The 20,290-nt window shown below is 35.5% G+C and overlaps 1 protein-coding gene across 4 annotated transcripts in view; it reads left to right on the forward strand.

Moving 5' to 3' along the window:
• The window catches only part of SPAG16 (sperm associated antigen 16), a 696,030-nt gene that overhangs the window by 41,247 nt on the left and 634,493 nt on the right, over window positions 1–20,290 (forward strand). For all 4 annotated transcript variants that reach the window (XR_008553648.1, XM_054700063.1, XM_037523988.2 and 1 more), the window contains exons 8-9: window positions 3,011–3,080; window positions 5,738–5,850. Coding sequence is in view for 3 of the 4 variants with exons in the window: in XM_054700063.1 (XP_054556038.1) it covers window positions 3,011–3,080; window positions 5,738–5,850 (183 nt within the window). In the remaining variant the exon portion in view is untranslated. The remainder of the gene's footprint in view (window positions 1–3,010; window positions 3,081–5,737; window positions 5,851–20,290) is intronic.

The raw sequence follows: 20,290 nt of genomic DNA on the forward strand, positions 1-20,290 counted from the left end.
ATGTACCCCACTGAGCCCTGTTGAGATTTCTATACTGCAAATACAAGCCAGCCACATGCAGTTTGGAAACGACTTTCAGTTCAATCTGTGTAGGCATGCCTCTTTCATTCAATTTTCAAATACCACCTGCAGGATATTATATTTTTTTCCAGCCAAATGAAAACACAAAAAAGGCTTCTTAAGGGGTTGTCATTTACCTAGGCTACTCGTTAAGAAGCCAAAAGCAAGTGTAATCTGTAGTTCAGGGACACCTGACCTATCTGACTTTAAGTGTCCTTTGCTTCTAACTAGCCCTATGTGGATTTTTATCTTGAGAAGGGATGTACGTCATTTATATCTCACTTTTTGCTGCTTCTCCCATTCAATTGCAGAGATATTTCTTTCTTCTAAGAAAGAAATTGGATGGAATATCTTCTTATCTTATTCTATGTTATAGGTTACTCTACATTCCCATTTGTCCTAGATAGTTCTACTTGTTTTCTTATTTTGTTTTATAAATTTTGTATTGAGGTAACTTTGGCCTTGATTTTACAGTCAGATTTCTAGGGTTTGTTTTTGGTTTGAATTTGACTGACCCCCTGTTTTGCTTCACAGTATTCTACATGTAAGTGAAAGTATTTGGTATTATTTTTCTCCTTTGGACTTGTTTAGCATAATCCCCTCCAGTTCCATCCATGTTGTCTCAAGTGGCAAGAGTTTTACTTTTCCTTAAAAGCTGAGTAGTATTTCATTATATGCTCTGTATAAGTTGTATACATATATACATATACATACAATGGAAGACTGCCGTATAAAATCTTCCTAATCCCGCTCATCTGTCTTTGGACACATAGGTTGTTTCTAAAACTTGGCCAGTATAAATGGTACTGCAATGAACATAAAAGTACATATATCCCTTCAAATTAGTGATTTTACATTCTTTGAGTAGATGCCTAGGAGAGGAACTGCTGGATCATATGGTAGATCTTGTTTTAATGTTCTGAGAAAACTCCATACTGTTTTCCAAAGCACCTAACCAGTCTACCAGTCTACATTGCCACCAACAGTGTATAAGCATTCCTTTTTCTCTACACTCTCGCTGACTCTTATTTCTGTTTTTTTGACATGGGCCATTCTCACAGGTGTGGTTAGAATTTGAGAGTTTTTATGTGTGAGGAAGGCCTCACATGATTTGACTCTCCCACTGCTGCAGGAAAGATTCAGGTGTCTTTTCCACTTACCCATTTGTGAGATACAAAAGCAACTGTGAGGAGTAAGGCTTAAAAGCTGTTGCAGTCAAATATCAAAAAATGACATCAGACTCTTTATATAGGAATAAGTCTAAGAGAACTTTCCATGGTCAAATTAGGAACAACTTGAGCAAAGAGAGAGAGAGAGACAGACAGAGAGAGAGACAGAGAGAGAGAGAATGAATGTATTGAATTATAATCCAAGGTATAAAATAATTATCTACTAGTTTGTAATAATATAAATGTACATAAATATAATGTACATAAACATAGGAGAAAAGGACACTCCTGGATATAGAAGAATCCTGAATCACATATGTAGATAATCTCCTTTAAGGAAGTGTGGAGTTTAGCAGCTTGGCTATTAAATATTGACTGTACCTAATGAATTGCTTCTAGAAGTACAGTTGAAACGTTGGAAAATGTAGCTTCACAAGTGGCAAAAACTGACAAATAGTACTTCCAGGAAAGTGATCAAGGTTAATGTCAGAGTTTATCATGTTGATAGCATGTACCCTTGATGTGGTGTGTTAAAAATGGCACTTTTCTTAGTGGTTTTTCTCTCCAAAACCCACAACTCTAGCCTAACCATGAGAAAATATCAAGCAGACCTAGATTTATTGACATTCTGCAAAGTATTACCTGATTATACTCCTGAAAATTGTCAAGATCATTAAAATCAGGGAAAGTCTGAGAAAATGTCCTAGTCCAGAAGAGGCTAAGAAGACATGGTGACTACATATAAGAGGGTATTCTAGATGGTATTAGGGAATGGAAAAGAATATAAGGAAAAGAGTAATAAGGTCACAACAAAATACAGACTTCTGTTAATGATGTATCAAGACTGGTTGATTACTTTTGACAGACATACCATAGTAATGCATGCTATAAACAGGGGGAATAGGGTGTAGGGTATACAGAAATTAGCTGTACTGTATTTGCAGTTTTTATGTAAATCTTACACTGTTCTAAGTAAGAAGTATATTTCATTTTTTTATATTGCATTTGGTATCCAAGAATATTTTTTTTCATTTTTCTTTTTACCCAGGGAGTTCATGAGTGCTAATCTATAAATTATAATTTATTGTCTGCTATTTTCTTTAAATGAAGAAATGTTGTTTCCCAGTGATAGTAGAAAAAATATTTGTGTTTGTGTATAATTAAACAGATGGTGTTCTCAGATGGTATAATCATATACAATAAGGGATGACATAGTTTTTTAACGTTGAATATTTAAATATGTTGTTCAGGAAATAAAGGTAAGCGGTAATGTTTGTACGCCACAAAACTAACAAATGTTCTTAATTATAAAACATGCTTAATAAAACAATGAGTGTTTTATTTGTTAATAAAGCAAAGAGGTAGAAAATGAGCTAAAAAGTTTAAGGGATAAAAGCAGTCTCTACATATTTTACTTCCCACCTAATACTTATCTCATCTTTTATGGACATGAAGATTAATTAAGTTGTTGTGAAGCAACATCAGAGGAGAAAACTCTCTCGAAGTAGAGAACTGAATGATTATCATTCAAAATGTGCAATGAGAATTCTTGGCTCAGGAAACTGCTATAAAATAAATGTTTTGGATTCATACCCATAAAAGATATTTAACATTTTTCTTTTGTTATAACCCATGCTTAGTTTTTTTTTAATACATAAGGATTAATTGAAGAGAGAGGAATAGTTTTTATACTTTGCCATCAGTATCTAAACATTACATTTTACTTAATGTTTTTTAACCTTTTATGTATAAGCCTATATCTTTGTATTTTTATTTTATAGATTTCTGGACTTCAAGCAACATTGAAGCATTTGGAAATAGGGCACAGTTTCCATGTGAAAGATATCAGAGGTAAAACTAAAACATTACAAATCTCTCCTTTAATTATGGTTGGGTTGGTGATTTCTCAACCTTATCAGATCTCAAAATTTTAGAGATATTTAAAATTGAATATATGATGTGGTAACTATATCACAAATTAAAAGGTTAATGAAAGATCCAGTGATAATATAGATATAATGCTATATTGATTAATTTTAGAGGAAAATCTGAGTAAACCATAGTAGGAAGACTACTGCTTCTGTCCATGATGGACTGCCTGGTACCCTACTAACCTTATCTATAAATAACTCTAAAGCTAGAGTTGTAATATAGATGAGACAACTAGCTTTAGGCAGTAGAAAATGGCACAAATCACAGGTTGTGTCAGAAGGACAATTTTTAAGTTGAACTACACCATTCACATGGCTTTGTGCCTGGGGAAATTTCCAAACCAACCCTGGTGAAGCTGGAGTTTGAGAAGAGCATGAAAGTCCTGATGCACTGGAAAACAAAGAATATAATCCACAGCTCTTTAGATGACTAGAATCTGTAGGCTTGGAAGGAGAAGTTGCTGTAGTGAGCAATGACCCAGTTTGTGTGTGTTTACTGTGAGTCCTTAGTGGATGTTGGGTTATACAGGCAAGGCAGCCAGAAACTTATCTGAGAAAGAAGATTCTATAGGAGTAAGAGGGCACCATGTATTCTAGAGGTCAAACAGTGATGGGAGACATTGGTGATTTATTTGCATATTTTTGATGTTTGCTTTATTTCTTGAAAGTAATTGTAATTCTTATGTTGATTGTACCCAAGGAGAGTTAGGGAGATTACATAGTACCAGTCAGCACCAAAGGCTTTGTCACTAAAAAGTATTAGATAATAGGCGCAAGGATGCTATGATAGAAACATGGACTTTTATATTATCAAACAATAAGAAGCATGATGTGGAATTTGAGAATTATATGCACTTAACCATCAATGTGACAGACTTTTAATGACTGAGCCTCTCATTTGTTCTATAAATATTTGTATAAGTGTTTGTCTGATAGAATAGAAATCATGTTATTCTTGCTACGTTGAGAAATAATTGAAAGGTATATTTCTCTGTTTATTCTATATACGTTATACAATTTTATTCTCATGTTTTGGTTTCAAATGTTAAATATTTTCCTGAAATATTATTGAAGTGAATTTTGGTAATTTCATTTTGCTTGTGATAACTACGTATACTCATAAACCAAACCTTGTTTGAATTCTGCCTTTATTTGTTATTCTTACTATTTTTATTTCTTTAATGAAATAATACTAAGTAATATTATGTAAGCTACCAGAGATCTGCTTGTATTCTTAGAATTATCTGCTAAAATCCTGCTTTCTCTCTGTACTGTTTTCTTTTTTACCCTGTAGATATTACTTTATAAATCCTTTTCATATATAAAAGGGAGTGACCCTTCCAGACTTATTAACAAGATTTCATGAAATAATGTATAAATTGTTTGGTCTAGTGGCTGTTATATAATAAAAAGATCAATGATGCATAAATGCTAATTATTATTTTAAATTAGTATAATTATTAGTTCACATCCTTGGTTGGTGAAGAGGAGAATAAAAGAGAATTAAAGAGGAATTTTTCTCTAATATCAGTGAACTCTTATTGCCTTTCCCCCATAATTTGACTTCTCATATGTTGTGGGCCTCTAACTTGTAGCATCGTTGAGTCAGTCTGGGTAGCAGGCTTTGAAGTCTTTCCAGTACTTTCATGTAGGGCTGGGTCATGCAGCATTCTGTTTTTATGTTTTCTCAGTGGCCTATTTTGAGGATTTTTCTCCTTTGTCTGGAACTGCATAGGAAAAAAATAGATAATGAAAAATAGTGAATGCCAGTAATGTGATTCTTTGCCTTTATAACTTAGGATTCTTTTGTGAGCCTTAACCTTGAAACCATTTACATTGGCTTGCATTTATCTCCTTTTAGCTATGATAAATATGGTGTTATAATTTAGAACAGTGAATCATTTCACTTATTTGTGAGTTAATGAGTATGACTTTATTTGAAATCAACTTGCTATTTAGAAGAACAGAGGAAACTTGTATACCAGAAGGTATATAAGTATACCTTATATGTGTATGGAACGATGTGAAAGAGATTTTTCCTATCACCTTTATTTTTCCCTCAGGATGTTATTAGGACCGCTCTTTATGTTCAGGAAAGTTAAGAGAGCAACCATATTGTTACAACTCTGTTAGAATATTAGCTTGTATTTTTATCAACATCAAGAAGCACAGAGAATAATCTTTTATTAATTCAATGTTCTTTAAAAAAAATCTCTTATTAACATTTTCATTTGGGAAATTTTGTTATTACTTACCATTCTCTCCTTTGACTCTTCATTTTTGTTTATAAGCACTTTGAATTCTCTTGGTAATAGAAATTTGGATATAATATAATTGGAGATTGGCTCCTATACTCTGAGTTTCAGTGCCATTTCATTAACCTTGAAGTAATGCCATGCTGATTTTTTTGGACATGAATGTGAGACCTCACTTAAAACATTTTCATATGGTTTTAATATTATTAGTTTAATACTTCAAACATTACATGAAATTATTACTTTGGCTTTCATTTATTTGTTTATAATCATATTCCTTACAAATGTATAAATATTAAGAATAAATTGTATTATCTTATAGTTACTCCAAATTTTGAAAAGGAAAATGCACCAGAAGGTCCTACCCAAAAAAGTCTTCGTGAAGCCAGGGAACAAAACAAAAGTAGTAAAACAAAGATGAAAAGAGATTTAAAGGTATGATATATACATATATATATTTTTTCCCTAATAGTTAATACCTAACACTCATATTTTCAAATGAGATACTGTATTTTGATGCTACTGTGACTATAGATTCAGATTTTAAGATTTGGGGACTTACATGGTATCATTATTTAACAAGAAATATAGAAGTCCTATACTTTAAGCCCTTTGGTCTATGAATGGAAACTGGAGGTCCTCTAATGTTACTTGCAGATAGTTGACAGACACGTGTTCATCAAGTGTCACAGACAGGTCAGTGAATCATTCTGCTGCCTACATGGACTTCATCATGGTCATATTTTCTCCCCAGCCTACATTTCTGCTTAGCATTACCACTGTCCACAAGAAATAACTGAAGCTCATCTTGTGTATTTTTCTCACAGTAAAATTCCTAATGTTTCTTAGTCTTTAAAAATTGATGAAAAGAATTATACCTCACTTACTCTTCTTATCTATGAGTCCCTTTGCTTTGCAATCAGGCTGATAGTTAAAATCTTCTGAAATAACTAAAGAATGTTGGCATTAAAAATATCTGGTCAAAAGATAAAAAATCAGAAGGCAGTAAAATTACCTAAGATCTGTGAGTGGAGTTTCTTTGTTATGAAAATTGCATAAAAATATGAGTAGTTGTTACCTTTGAGTTCTGAAATATCTGGCATTTGCCTAAAATCTGAAAATATCTATAATAGCTTTTTAGTAGTAATTTTAAAAGAAAATATTTTTATCAGTTCAAATAATATGTCACTTGCTATTATCAATAATGTTATTTCCTCAAAGTTATGCATTCAAATCTGGTACTATATATAATATTTGAATAAAATACTAAAGCTTTGATAATTACTTTTTGTAGAGGTACTTTCACTACTAGTTTATGGATTTATGGTATTTGGCTTAGATCCCCTCTTCTGCATTTGGTATTTGACTTAGATTTGGTATTTGACTTAGATCCCCGCTTCTGCATCAGCCCATCTTCTGCATCACCATGCTATAACCAACCTCTCATCAGGATGGACCTGTCCCTTTTTGTCACCGTAAATGCTTTCTTATTTCTCTGCCTGCTTGTAATTTTAGTCTGTAAATGCAAAATCATAATGGTAGAGGACTCTTTCTGTCAATAAATAGTGCTTGTTTTCATCTGGGTAATATTTGGTTATCTCCATAGAAGTTATTAGTTCAGAGAACAAATAAAGCACTCAAAATACTTAAAAAAATAACAGTTAAGTATTTTGGGGGTGATGGTGATTTTCATTAGGGCCATTCTCATTTTCTAATGGCTCTTTCAGGCAGTAAGTTGCTCTTAGAAATGATTTGTTCACTCATTCACTAATTGCTTATGACTTGTAAGACTTCATATTAGTAATGCAGGGTTGGCTTTTCATGTGACAAAAAGCTACTAAAATATAGCACAAATTTATTACATATATGTGTATAACATATATTTTCCATGATCTATTAAAATATTTAACATAATATCTATAACATGATATAAAAATCCAGACCTTATAAAAGTGCTTAAGTACAAAATAAAATGAATTATTTTTCCATTTACTAAGTAATAGTTTTTACTAATATTTCTTTTTTATTTTCTGCAAGTCTGTACCCTTTGACCAACATCTCCCCAAACCCCAGCTTTGTTCTTTATCGGGATTGCGTGATTATTTGGGATTTTTTTAATGGTTTCACAAAAATATTGGATTATTTTTGCTATTTCTTTGAACAATTTGATTGATGTTTAGATAAAAATTGGGATATTTTAACAATATTAATTCTTTCTGATCCATGAACACAAGGTGTCTTTACACTTAATTACCTTCAGTTTCTTTCATCAATGTCTTGTAGTTTTCACTGTACAGATCTTTCATCCTTGGCAAAATTTATTTGTAAATATTTTATTGTTTTTGACACTTTTACGAATAGAATTGTTTCTTTGTTTCTTTTTCACATATTTCATTGTTAGTGCATAGAAATGCAACTGATTTTTACATGTTTGTTCTGTATCCTGTAACTTTACTGAATTTGATGATTAGTTTCAACACTTTGGTTATCTTTAGAATTTTCAGTATGTAAGATCTTATTTGAAAATGAAGACAGTTTTGCTTCTTTCCAATTTGGATGCCTTTTATTTCTTTATCTTTCATAATTCATGGTGATAGGACTTTGAGGATGAAATGAATATGAATGGAGAGTGGGTACCCTGTTATTAATTTTAGAGGAAAAACTTCTATCCTTTCCTTCTAAAGTATAAGTTTGTTGTGGATTTCTTGAACATGGCCTTTATTATATTGAAGTATGTTCCTTCTGTATCCAATTTTGTGAAAGTTTTATTATGAAAAGATGTTGAGCTTTATTAAATGTTTTTCTTGCATATTGATAATTGATTTTAATCTGATTCTATTAATTTCATTCTAATAATATATCACATATATTTGCTAATTTTAATCCTTGGGATAAATCCTACTTGCTGCTCACTATGTATAACCTTTTTAAAGTATCACTGAATTAAGTTTACTACTACTTCGTTAAGAATATTTACATCTATATTTAGCAAGGACATTGGTTTATAATTTTCTTGTAGAGTATTTAGCTTTGATCAGACTATTGTTGACCTGTTAATTGAGTTTAGTAGTGTTCCACCATTTTTCCCATATTTTGGAAGAGTTTAAAAATACTTGATGATGTTAGTTTTTTATTTATTTTTTTTACCATTCACATCCACATTTATAAAAAAATCAAATACAATGAATTTTACAGCCCCCTTTCCTTTTTTTTTATTTTATTTTTATATTCCCCATAGAATTACAACCCCCTTATTTTGACCCCATTCCTTCCTTTCCCCACCCCCCCTACCCCCATAGAGTGTCTCTGGTTCATAGTTGTTTGTTGATTTTGATATTTTCTTTCTTATAGTTATTCTTTTTCCAGTTTCCCTTATTTAAGTTTTCTAGATTCCTGCTATGAGTGAGACCATCTGGTATTTTTCTTTTTCTTTCTGGCTTATTTCGCTGAGCATGATCCGTTCCAGCTCCATCCATGTTGCTGAAAATTGAATGTGTTTATCTTTTTGGAATGTTGAGTAATATTCCATGGTGTATATGTCCCACATCTTCTTGATCCAGTCATCTATTTTTGGGCATTTGGGTTGTTTCTAAAGCTTAGCTATTGTAAATAGTGCTGCTATAAACATAGGGGTATAGGTGCCCTTTGAATGAATGTTTCTGTGTCCTTTGGGTAAATACCTAGGAGTGGAATTGCTGGATCATATGGAATCTCTATCTTTAGTAGGTTGAGGAATCTCCATGCAGGTTTTCATAGTGGTTGGACCAGTTTGCACTCCCCCCAGCAGTGCAGGAGAGTACCTTTTTTTCTACAACCTCCCCAACATTTGTTGTTGCTAGTTTTTTTAGTATGTGCCATTCTCACTGGTGTAAGATGGTATCTCATTGTAGTTTTGATTTGCATTTCCCTGATTACAAGTGATGTTGAACATTTTTTCATATGTCTGTTGGCCATTTGCATTTCCTCTTCAGAGAAGTTTCTTTTTAGCTCTTTTGCCCATTTTTTGACTGGGTTATTTACTTTGCTGAGTCTCATCAGCTCTTTGTAGATTTTTGTGATCAGTCCTTTATCATTAGTGTTGTGTGCAAAAATTTTCTCCCAGATAGTGGGGTGTCTCTTTGTTTTGGTTACTGTCTCTTTTGCTGTGCAGAGCTCTTTGATTTGATGTAGTCCCAGCTGTTTATCTTTGCCTTCACTATCATTGCTTTGGGTGATGTGTCTGTAAAGATGTTTTTGATGTGCATATCATGTAGTGTTTTGCCTATATTTCCTTCTATATATTTTATGATTTCAGGTCTTGTGTCTAGTTCTTTAATCCATTTTGAGTTGGTTTTTGTGCATGGTGTTAGCTAGTAGTCAAGCTTCATTCTTTTGCATGTAGCGGCCCAGTTTTCCCAGCACCATTTATTGAACAAACTTTCTTTGCTCCAATGCATATTCTTTGCTCCTTTGTCAAAGATTAGTTGCCTATAAATCTGTGGGTTTATTTCTGGATTTTCTATTTGATTCCATTGGTCTGTGTGTCTGTTCTTGTTCCAATACCATGCAGTTTTGATGATTATGGCTTTGTAGTATAGTTTGAAGTCTGGGCATGTGATGCCTTCATTCCCTTCTTTTTTTTTCAGGAGAGCTTTGGTTATTTGGGGTTTTTGGTGATTCCATATGAATTTCATCAATAATTGTTCTATTTCTTTGAAGAATGACATTGAAATTTTTATTGGAATAGCATTGAATCTGTATATTGCTTTTGGTAGGATGGCCATTTTAATAATGTTTATTCTTCCAATCCATGAGCAGGGGATGTCTTTCCATTTCTTTGTGTCTTCTTCTATTTCGTTTAACAGTGTTTTATGGTTTTCTTTGGTTAGGTCCTTTACCTCTTTTGTTAGATTTATTCCCAAGTATTTGATTTTTTTTTTGTTTCGATAATAAAAGGGATGTTTTTTTTAATTTCTTCTTCAGATTTATTGTTTGTGTATTGTTTGCATTCTGATTTTGTATTTTTTGCGTGTTGATTTTGTATCCTGCCACTTTACTGAACTGATTGATTAGTTGAATTAGTTTTTCTGTAGAGTTTTTGGGGTTCTCTATGTATATTATCATGTCATCTGCAAATAGTGATAGTTTGACTTCTTCTTTTCCTATTTGGATTCCTTGTATGTCTTTCTCTTGTCTTATTGCTCTGGCTAGGACTTCCAGTATTATATTGAAAAGCAGTGGTGAGAGTGGACATCCTTGTCTTGTTCCAGATCTTAATGGGAATGCTTTCAGCTTTTCACCATAGAGAATGATACTGGCTGTTGGCTTGTCATATATAACCTTTATGATGTTGAGGTATGTTCCTTGTATCCCAAGAATTTCAAGGGCTTTTATCATGAATGGGTGTTGTGCTTTGTCAAAAGCTTTCTCGGCCTCTATTGATATTATCATATGGTTTTTATATCTCTGTTTGTTGATGTGTTGGATAACGTTGATTGATTTTTGGATGTTGAACCATCCTTGTGTTCCTGGAATGAATCCTACTTGGTCGTGGTGAATCATCTTATGGCTACATAGTTGGATTCTGATAGCTAAAATTTTATTGAGGATTTTTGCATCAGTGTTCATTAGGGAGATTGGCCTGTAGTTTTCTTTTTTTGTGTTTATTCTTGTTTGGTTTTGGTATTAGTGTAGTGCTGGTGTCATAGAACGTGTATGGTATTATCCCTTCCTTCTCAATTTTTTTGGAAGAGTTTGTGAAGGATAGGCACTAATTTGTTTCTAAATGTTTGGTAGAATTCATTTGTAAATCCATCAGGTCCTGGGCTTTTGTTTTTGGGGAGGTTTTTGATTACCATTTCAATTTCGCTGCTTGTAATTGGTCTGTTTAGGTGTTCTATTTCTTCTTTATCTAGCTTTGGTGATTGTAGAGTTGTAGGAATTTGTCCATCTCCTCTAGATTGTTGAACTTGTTTCCATATAACTGTTCATAGTAGTTACTGATTATTCTTTTGATTTCTGCTGTGTCTGTTGTGATTTCTCCTCTTTCATTTATGATCCTATTTATTTGTGCTTTCTCCCTTTTTTCCTTTGTGAGCCTGGCTTGGGGTTTGTCTATTTTATTGATTTTTTCGAAGAACCAGCTCTTGGTTTCATTGATCTTTTGGATTGTTTTTTTAATTTCAATTTCATTTAGCATGTTAGCATGCTAAATGCTTCAATTTCATGTTAGCGTCTGTATTTGCCATTGTGTTTGTCTTTCCTTGGATTTTATTTATTTATTCTTTTAATAACTTTTTTTTTCGGCCTTCTTTTGTTATTTGTCCCTCTGAGGTTCTGGCTTTAGGACTCCTTGTAGTATTTTTTGGAGTGGGGGTTTAGTTGTGATGAAATTCCAGAGTTCTGCTTTGGTTTTTATTATTTCTTTTCTTCTACTGGTTTTGGTTTTTTTTTTGTTGTTGTTCTTTTTTTAGATCTTTGAGCTTCAAGATTAGGTTGTTTCTTTGAGTTCTTTCTTGTTTCTTGATGTGAGCTTCTATTGCTATATATTTTCCTCTTATTATTGCTTTTGCTGCATCCCATACATTTAGGAAATTGGTGTCCTCCTTGTCATTCAATTCAAAGAATTTTTTAATTTCTTCTTTGATCTCCTCGTTAGTCCAGTGGTCTTCCAGTAGTGTGGGTTTCAATCTCCATGAGGTAGGAGAGTTCCTTGCTTTCTTTTTATGGTTTATTTCTAGTTTGATGCCTTCATGGTCAAAAAAGATGGTTGGCATGATTTCAGTGTTGGTGTATCTGTTGATGTTGGTCTTGTGTCCCAGTATGTGATCGATCCTGGAGAATGATCCATGTGTGCTTTAGAAAAATGTGTACTCAGATTTTTTGGGGTTTAGTGTTCTATAGATGTTTGTTAAGCCCAAGCGCTGTAGATCCTTGTTTAGAGCTTTAGTGTCTTTACTTATTTTTTGTCTCATTGATCTATCCACTGTTGATAGTGGTGTGTTGAAGTTGCCCACTACGTATGTGTTTTCTCTGATGTCTCTTTTCAAAGATGATAATAGTTGTCTAATATATTTTGCTGCTCCTTCGTTTGGTGAATATATGTTAATGAGTGTTATTTCTTCTTGAAGTATTGTCCCCTTGATCATAATGTAGTGACCGTTGGGGTCTCTTTTTACCTTTTTGAATTTGAAATATGTTTTATCTAATATAATTATAGCTGTTACTGCTTTCTTTTTTGATACATTTGCTTGTAGGATTGTTTTCCATCCTTTAACTTTGAGCCTATTTTTATCTTTTGTAGCTAAATGTGTTTCCTGGAGACAGCAAAAGGTTAGGTTTTGTTTCTTAATCCAGCCTGTGACTCTGAGTCTTATTGAAGAGTTTAGTCCATTTACATTTAGAGTTAATATTGTTATGTTAGCATCTGTATTTGCCATTGTGTTTGTCTTTCCTTTGATTTTATTTATTTATTCTTTTAATAACTTTTTTTTTTTGGCCTTCTTTCATTGTTATTCGTCCCTCTGAGGTTCTGGCTTTAGGACTCCTTGTAGTATTTTTTGGAGTGGGGGTTTAGTTGTGATGAAATTCTAGAGTTTCTGTTTGTCTGGGAAGGTCCTTGTTCTTTCTTCATAGAGGAAGGAGAGCTTTGTGGGGTAGAGTATTATTGGTTGACATCTGTTTTCTTGGAGTCTGTTGACTATGTCCCTCCACTCTCTCCTTGCCCATAGTGTTTCTTTGGAGAAGTCTGATGTCAGTCTGATTGGTTTTCCTTTGAATGTTATCTGTTTCTTCCCTCTTGTTAGTGTCATTATTTTTTCCTTGTCTTGGATTTTTGGGAGCTTTACTATTATGTGTCTTGCTGTATTTTCCTTTCATCGTGGAAGTTTGGTGTTCTTCTTGCTTCTTGTATATCAGTTTTCAGCTCCTTCTTCACGTTTGGGAAGTTCTCTTCAATTATTTCCTTGAATATTTTCTCTGTTTCTACATCTCTCGCCTCTCCTTCTGGGATGCCTATAACTCTTATATTTCCTTTCTTCATGGAGTCAGATAGTTCCTGAAGTCTTTCTTTGGTCTTTTTCCTTCATACTTCTCTTTCCTTTTCTGTTTGTGTTCATTTTATTTCTGTGTCTTCAAGAGTACTTGCTCGTTCTTCCATTTCATCTATTCTGCTTTCCTTGCTTTTCCCGGAGTTCTTTAGCTCCTCCATTAATTGTTTGATCTCCTGCATTTCTTTTACCTCCCTCTTTAAGGACTCAATTTCATTCTTCTGAGCATTGTTTTCCTTAATGACTTCCATCAGTTTTTTCATCACGGCAATTTTAAGTTCTTTTCTGGAAGGCTCAGAAGTTCTTCCAAGTCACCGTTGTTGCAGGCTGGTTTTTTTTTTTTTTTTTTTTTTTTTTGTGGTGTGTCTTTTTTCTGAGGCATTGCTACTTTGCTTGTAGTTTTTCTTTTCCCTGCTGCCTGTGTTCTAATTTGCCTTATGTGTTGGGACACTGCCGTGGTACTGGCTGGCATCTTTTTGGTGTGTTCTTTCGGGAGTTTCAGAAACTGGCAATCCAAATGAGTCAAAAACTGTTATGCCAGAAGTCTAGTGAGATAGTGGTACTTTGAGTATGTTAATGGTCACTGTCACAGAATCTCTCCTCCTTCTGTGTTTAATTACAAATGTGCATCTTGAAGTCCCATAGACTTCCCTGGAGGTGGAACAGCTGGATTGCACTCTGGGTTCCAAATCTCTGGATCCTCCTCTGGGCTCTGACTTCCTGCCAGGTGAGATTGGGCTTGTGGAGGCCTTCAGCTCACCTCTGACTGCTCAGGGAACTTTCTCCCTCTGACTCCACGGGCAGCCTTCTGCCATATTCAAGCAGTTTTTATTGAAGAAAGGTCCCTGTTCTAAAATGGCGCTTTGGAGACAGGCAAACTCTTTTGCATGCCCAGTAGCCCTGGCCATGGGTGCCTGCTCCTGCTTTGGGTTCGGACTGCTGGCCTGAAGGGGCCTGGCATGGGAAACTTCCCAGCTCACCTCTGGCTCCTCTGGAAACCTTCTGCCGGTTTCAAGCAGTCTTTATTGAAGAAAGTTCCCTGTTCTAAAATGGCGCTTTGGAGATAGGCACACTCTTCCGCATGCTGGATCTGCCCTGGCCATGGATGCCTGCTCCCCATCTGGGCTTGGACTGCTGGTCAGAAGGGGCCTGGCTTGGGCGAACTTCCCAGCTCATCTCTGGCTCCTCCGGGAGCCTTCTGCTGGTTTCAAGCAGTCTTTACTGAAGAAAGGTCCCTATTCTGTGGAGTGTTGGTGATTTTTTTCTGGTCGCTAGGTGGCGCCAGAGCTATCTCCTAGTGTCCTTGGGGAGCTGTTTTTTTTACCCCGTGGGACATGGGAACAGAGTGGGAGTGGTGGGGAAAGCCTCAACGGCTTTGGGGTGCTGGTCTGCCTTGTGCCCCACCATCATGGGGATCCCACACCCTGAATTTCATGCCCTGGGTCTCAATTCCAAAGCCCACAGGTCTAGGACGTGGTAGCCCAGTTCAGTGTCTGCAGAAATGGCTCCTTTTGCACCCCGCTCCCTTGTCCGGGCGCCTGGTTTCTGATTACTCAGTGAGGGACATTCACCTCAGTGAGGGCCCCCGCGCGTCTCCCAGTAAGCCTAGGCCGCAGGCGTGGGGACCTGGGCAGCCAAGATCCGCATATCCTTTTCAAGTGTGCAGCTTTTCCACGCAAGCTTACCGGCTGGCCTGGGACTGTTTGTAGGTCTCCAGGAGTCTTTGTTTTTCTCTAATGGCGCCTGGAGCCGTTCGCTCACCTCCGCTGTGAATCCTGCAGGGTTCTCCACAGCTCCAGTTCACGGGGTGTGGTGGCTGAAATAGTTCCTTTCCACTCACAGTCCCGCTTGATGCATAGTTTGTTCTTGTTGGTTGTTTTAGTTTTTTTGTTTTTTTTCCTCCTTCCTGTTGGTCAGAGAGGGCTGACTTTGTGGGTGGGGAAGGGTAGCAGGGTTCTGAGCTTTCCTCCCTTCTGGTCCTCTTTTATGGCAACTTTCTTCTTCGGGTAGTTTGCTGGAGTCACCCGTTTATCTTCCGTGTCCCAGTTCTCACTGGGACCTGCCGCTTTTCCTCCCTATTAACTTTTTTTTAATGGGAGATCTTACTTGCAGCGTTTCCTAGCCGCCATGTTGATCTGCCCTAATTGATGTTAGTTTTTTAAATATTTGGTGGAATTCAACATTGAAAAACGTGAACTTGTGCTTTTCTGTACTGATAGGTTTTTAATAAGCAGTTCAATTTCATTTGTTATTGGTCAGTTCAGATTTTCTCCATGATTCAAAGTTGATAGGTTGTATGTTTCTTGAAATTTATGCATTTTTTCTATATGGGTTATCTAGTTTGCTGGTTTGAGATTATTAGTGATCATTTATGATCTTATATCTCCATTTGATCAATTCTAAGAGCTCCTCTTATTTCTGATTACAAGTCTCCTGTCTTTTTCTTAGTCAGCTGAAGATTTGTCAATTTTGTTTATCTTGTCAAGAAAACTGCTCTTAATTTTAGGTGAAGCTTACAATAAATCTGTAACTCATATTTTCAAATGTTGCTGCTGACTTCTAAAGCTTAGCATTACAATATTGTATCTTCACACCAATAATTTAGCCATCTTCAGGAATTTCTATTTTGCCATGCTGCCGTCACTTTAAAATTAGCATGACTTAATTAAAAAATCATCATGTTATTTCACAAATAGGCTAATTTCTTCATTTTTCAAATGCGTTTTAATAGTGGGTGAATTCTACTAATTCATTCAATTGAAAATTATGGCATGTGCACGTGCATGATTACATGTGCATGTGTGTTCTCTCTCTCTTTCTCTCTCTCTGTCACTCTCTGTCATTCTTTCACTCTCCCCCTCCCCCCCACCCTTATCTATGTAGATATATATCTTAGGGAGCAAAAGGATATTAGTTTTAGCCTTAATTTAGTACTTTTATAACTTATCTTTGCATAAGTTAACTATCATAAATCATTTTTCCTTCAGCATAGCATCTATTAGCATATACTTTCACAGAAACTGTTTTAGAGTATAAATTATTTTGAAGTCTAATCTGTATTTGAAACCCAGGTCTATCACTTATTCCTTGTATAAATCTAGACAAATTACTTAATTTCTATGTTTCCATCTTTATAAACTGGTAGGAATAATATGTACATCAAAGGTCTTTTGTCACTGTCAATGAAGTAATATATGTAATATATGTAGCACACTGCCTATTACAGAATTAATACTCCTGGCAAAGGGTATTTGCCAGAAGATAAATAACATTCAATTATTTATATTATTCTATTTTTGTTTGTTAAATACCATCACAGGTAATATTGAAGAGAAGTCTATCAAATAATTTTGTTTTTTTAATATAATGTATTTATTTATATATATTTTGCATTTTTTAAAAGATTTATTTATTTATACAAGAACCTGGGTACAGGCCAGATGTGCAGGAGGGTGAGAGGCTTCACCAGAGGCAGAGTGGGGAACAGAACAGGCAGACTGACTGAAATACACTGCTGAGGGGAGCAGTGGGCGAGATAGGAGAGGTCTACTTGCCATGTGGGTTGCTCCGAGGCCGGTGGGGATGGAACCGGTGCTGCAGAGGCTGCAGATAGAGCTGCACTGAACCGCCTATGAGGAGGCCCTCATTGTTCATTTTGTCTGATGTTTGCTTTCTCCTCTCAGGTGTAGTCCCCATAGAATTCCCATCACCAATTCTCCTGTGCACTATTGCCATATTTCCTTATCGTCCCTCCCCTGTTTTGATCCCTCTTCCTCCCCTTACCCTTCAGATTGTCTCTGATTTATAGTTGCCTGACAATTTTTATTATTTTTCCCTTATTTGGCCCCCCTGTATTCCTCTTGTAAGTGAACCATGTGATATTTTTCTTTTTTTGCTGTCTCCAAGAAGGTTGGATTTTGTCTTTTGATCCAGTCTGCTACTCTGTGTCTTTTTATTGATGAGTTTAGTCCATTTACATTTAGGGTTATTATTGATATATTGGCATCTGTATTTCCAATTTTGTTTGTCTTTTTGTGATTTTATTCCTTACCTAGTCCTTATTCATTCCTGTGTTGGTTTTGGCTTTAAGACTTCATGTAGTATTTTTGGGAGTGGGGGCTTAGCAGTAATATATTTCTGGAGATTCTGTTTTTCTGAGGTCTTTATTTTTCCTTCATAGAGGAAAGAGAACTTTGTGGGGTAAAGTATTTGTTGGCATATGTTGACTTGGAGTTTGTTGAATATGTCCCTCCACTCTCTCCTTGTTGGCAGTGTTTCTTCGGAGAAGTCTGATGTCAGCCTGATTGGTTTTCCTTTATAGGTTATGTTTTTTCACCCTTGTCAGCTTCATTGTTTTTCCCTTGTCTTGGACTCCTGGAAGCTTTACTATATGTGTCTTGTAATTTTTCCTTTCACTGTGGTAATTTGGTGGTGTTCTAGCTTCTTCTAGTCTGTTTTCATCTCCTTCTTCATGCTTGGGAAGTTCTCTTCAGTTATCACCTTGAATAATTTCTTGGTCCTCTTTTTGTATCTGAATCTGTGAGAATACTGATTTGTGCTTCCATTTCCTCAGTTCTGTTTTTGTTGCTTTTCTGAGTTCTTTAGCGCCTCCATTACTCTTTTAATATCCTGCGTTTCCTTCATTTCCTTCTTTAAAGACTCAACTTCATTCTTCAGTTCATTAAATTTCTCATATTCTTTTCCTTTTCGTTGCCTTTATATTTTTTAATTATGGTGATTCAAAATTCTGTATCTGGCAGGCAGAGAAGTTCTTCTTCCATGTCATTGTTGTTGAGTTCTAGGGGCTGATTTTATTTTTGTGGTGTGTCCTTTCCCAGAGGGCTTGCTTGGTTATTTGTATTTTTTCCTTCTCCCTGTTGTTTGTTTTCTAATTTGTTCTATGCTTTGGGCTACTGTGCTACTGGTACTGGCGGGCATCTCTTTGGGGTGCTCTTTCTGGGACTTCGGAAGCTGGTGGCCAGACCAAATCCAGCGCTGTTAGGCCAGACTCCACAAGGCTAATGATGCTGTGGATGGGTTGATGGGTTCTGTCCCTGCAGATCACTGAGTCTCTGTATGCTGCTGGTCTCTTTCTCTGCATGTCTGTCTTAAGCTTTGTTTTCTGAGCCCTCCTCTGTCTTTACTCAGTTCCAGAAGGGGATCTTGGGGTTGCTGGCTTCCAACAGCCCAGCTGGCAGGCCTGTACTTTCCCTGCACAGTTCACCTTGATAGCAGAGCCCTCCCTGTCTTCTACTCAGTTCTAGAAGGGGATTGCACAGTTGTTGGATTTTAACATCCCGGCTGTCGGGCCTGCACTTCCCTAGGACCCACATTTCCCCTTGATGGCATAGCCCTCCTCTCTTCTACTCCTCAAAGAATTTTAGATTCATTCCTTAGCCATTTTATCATTTCATTATAGTCATAATTAATTTAGCAGTCACCTTCCCTGATTGTAGGTATGGTTTCCTATTTCAGATTGTGTAAATATAGCAACATGGATATTAGAACATGATGGCATCTAATCTGATGGTCTATTATTTCTTTGTCCTAGTATATGTTTGAGAGTTCTGTTATTTTCTGGAAAATTATACACAACTCTCACTTCTTTAAGGTTTATTCTATATTTTGATTTACTTTATGAAAAATTAGTTTTTTTTTTTTATTGAGGTAACATTGGTTTATAAAGTTGTGTTTTCAAGGTATAGGTTTCCCACTTCAGGTGTTGTTACTACACATACCCACTACCAAAGTACTCATAGTTTTCTACCATAGTCTATCCAGAGGGATCCCCACTTTATTTTTACCCCTTGTTCTTCCCGTCTGATTCTGGTAACCTCCATTCTGCAGTCAGATTTCTAGGGTTTGTTATTACTTTGGCTTTATCTGACCCTTTATTTTGTTTCTCTATGTTCCATATGTGATTGACACCATCCAGTATTTGTCTTTTTCCTTCTGACTTAATCTTGCTTAATATAATCCCCTCCAGTCCCACCCAAGTTGTAGCAAAAGTCAAGAATTAACTTTTTTTTTTTAAATCTGTCTGGTAATCCTTTGTGTATATACTACCTTTTCCTAATCCACTCATCTTTGTTTGGGCACTCGGGTTGTGTCCATTACTTGGCTATTGTAAATGCTGCTACAGTGCACATAGGAGTGCATATGTCCCTTGAACTTAGTGACTTTGCATTCTTTGGGTAGATACTTAGGAGTAAATTACTGGTCATATGGTAGATACTTTTTTAATCTTTTAAGAAACCTCCATAGAGGCTGTACAGTGTCAGAGGGTTCTTCCCCCTGGTGTCCTTGCCAAAATTTGCTGGTTTTGTTCTTTTTAAAGTGGGCCATTCTCATTGTTGTGAAGGTGATATCAAATTGTGGTTTTGATTTGTATTTCCCTGACGATAAGTGATGAACGTTTTTCAATTGTTGATCACCTGTTGATCATTTTTCACCTGTTGATCATTTGTGTGTCTTCTTTGGAGATGTTATTTAATATTTTCATGAAATTTGCCAGTGATTATATAAAAGAGATATTGTTTAAATATAATGATATGAAAATGAAATGAGAAAAAGATTCCTTCAACGTTGACATTACAGTGTATGCTATCGTGCTGTTATGTCACACTGACCATGACAATGGTGCACTTGAAAAGCAGTTCAGCATATTTGTATCCTGATACCTTGCACTCATTAAAGTTTAATTGCATTTTATATAATATTCTTAAGTATTGCTATACAGTTTTTATTATTTTTGGCCTAATGTTTGATAGCAACAAAGAATTATGTTGCCATTTTGCCAGTAATTGTGAATTTTACATTAGAATATTAAATCATTCTATTTAACATAA

Source organism: Talpa occidentalis, unplaced genomic scaffold (assembly GCF_014898055.3).
Source record: "Talpa occidentalis isolate TD23 unplaced genomic scaffold, MPIMG_talOcc4v2.1 talOcc4.3, whole genome shotgun sequence".
NCBI classification, from domain to species: domain Eukaryota; kingdom Metazoa; phylum Chordata; class Mammalia; order Eulipotyphla; family Talpidae; genus Talpa; species Talpa occidentalis.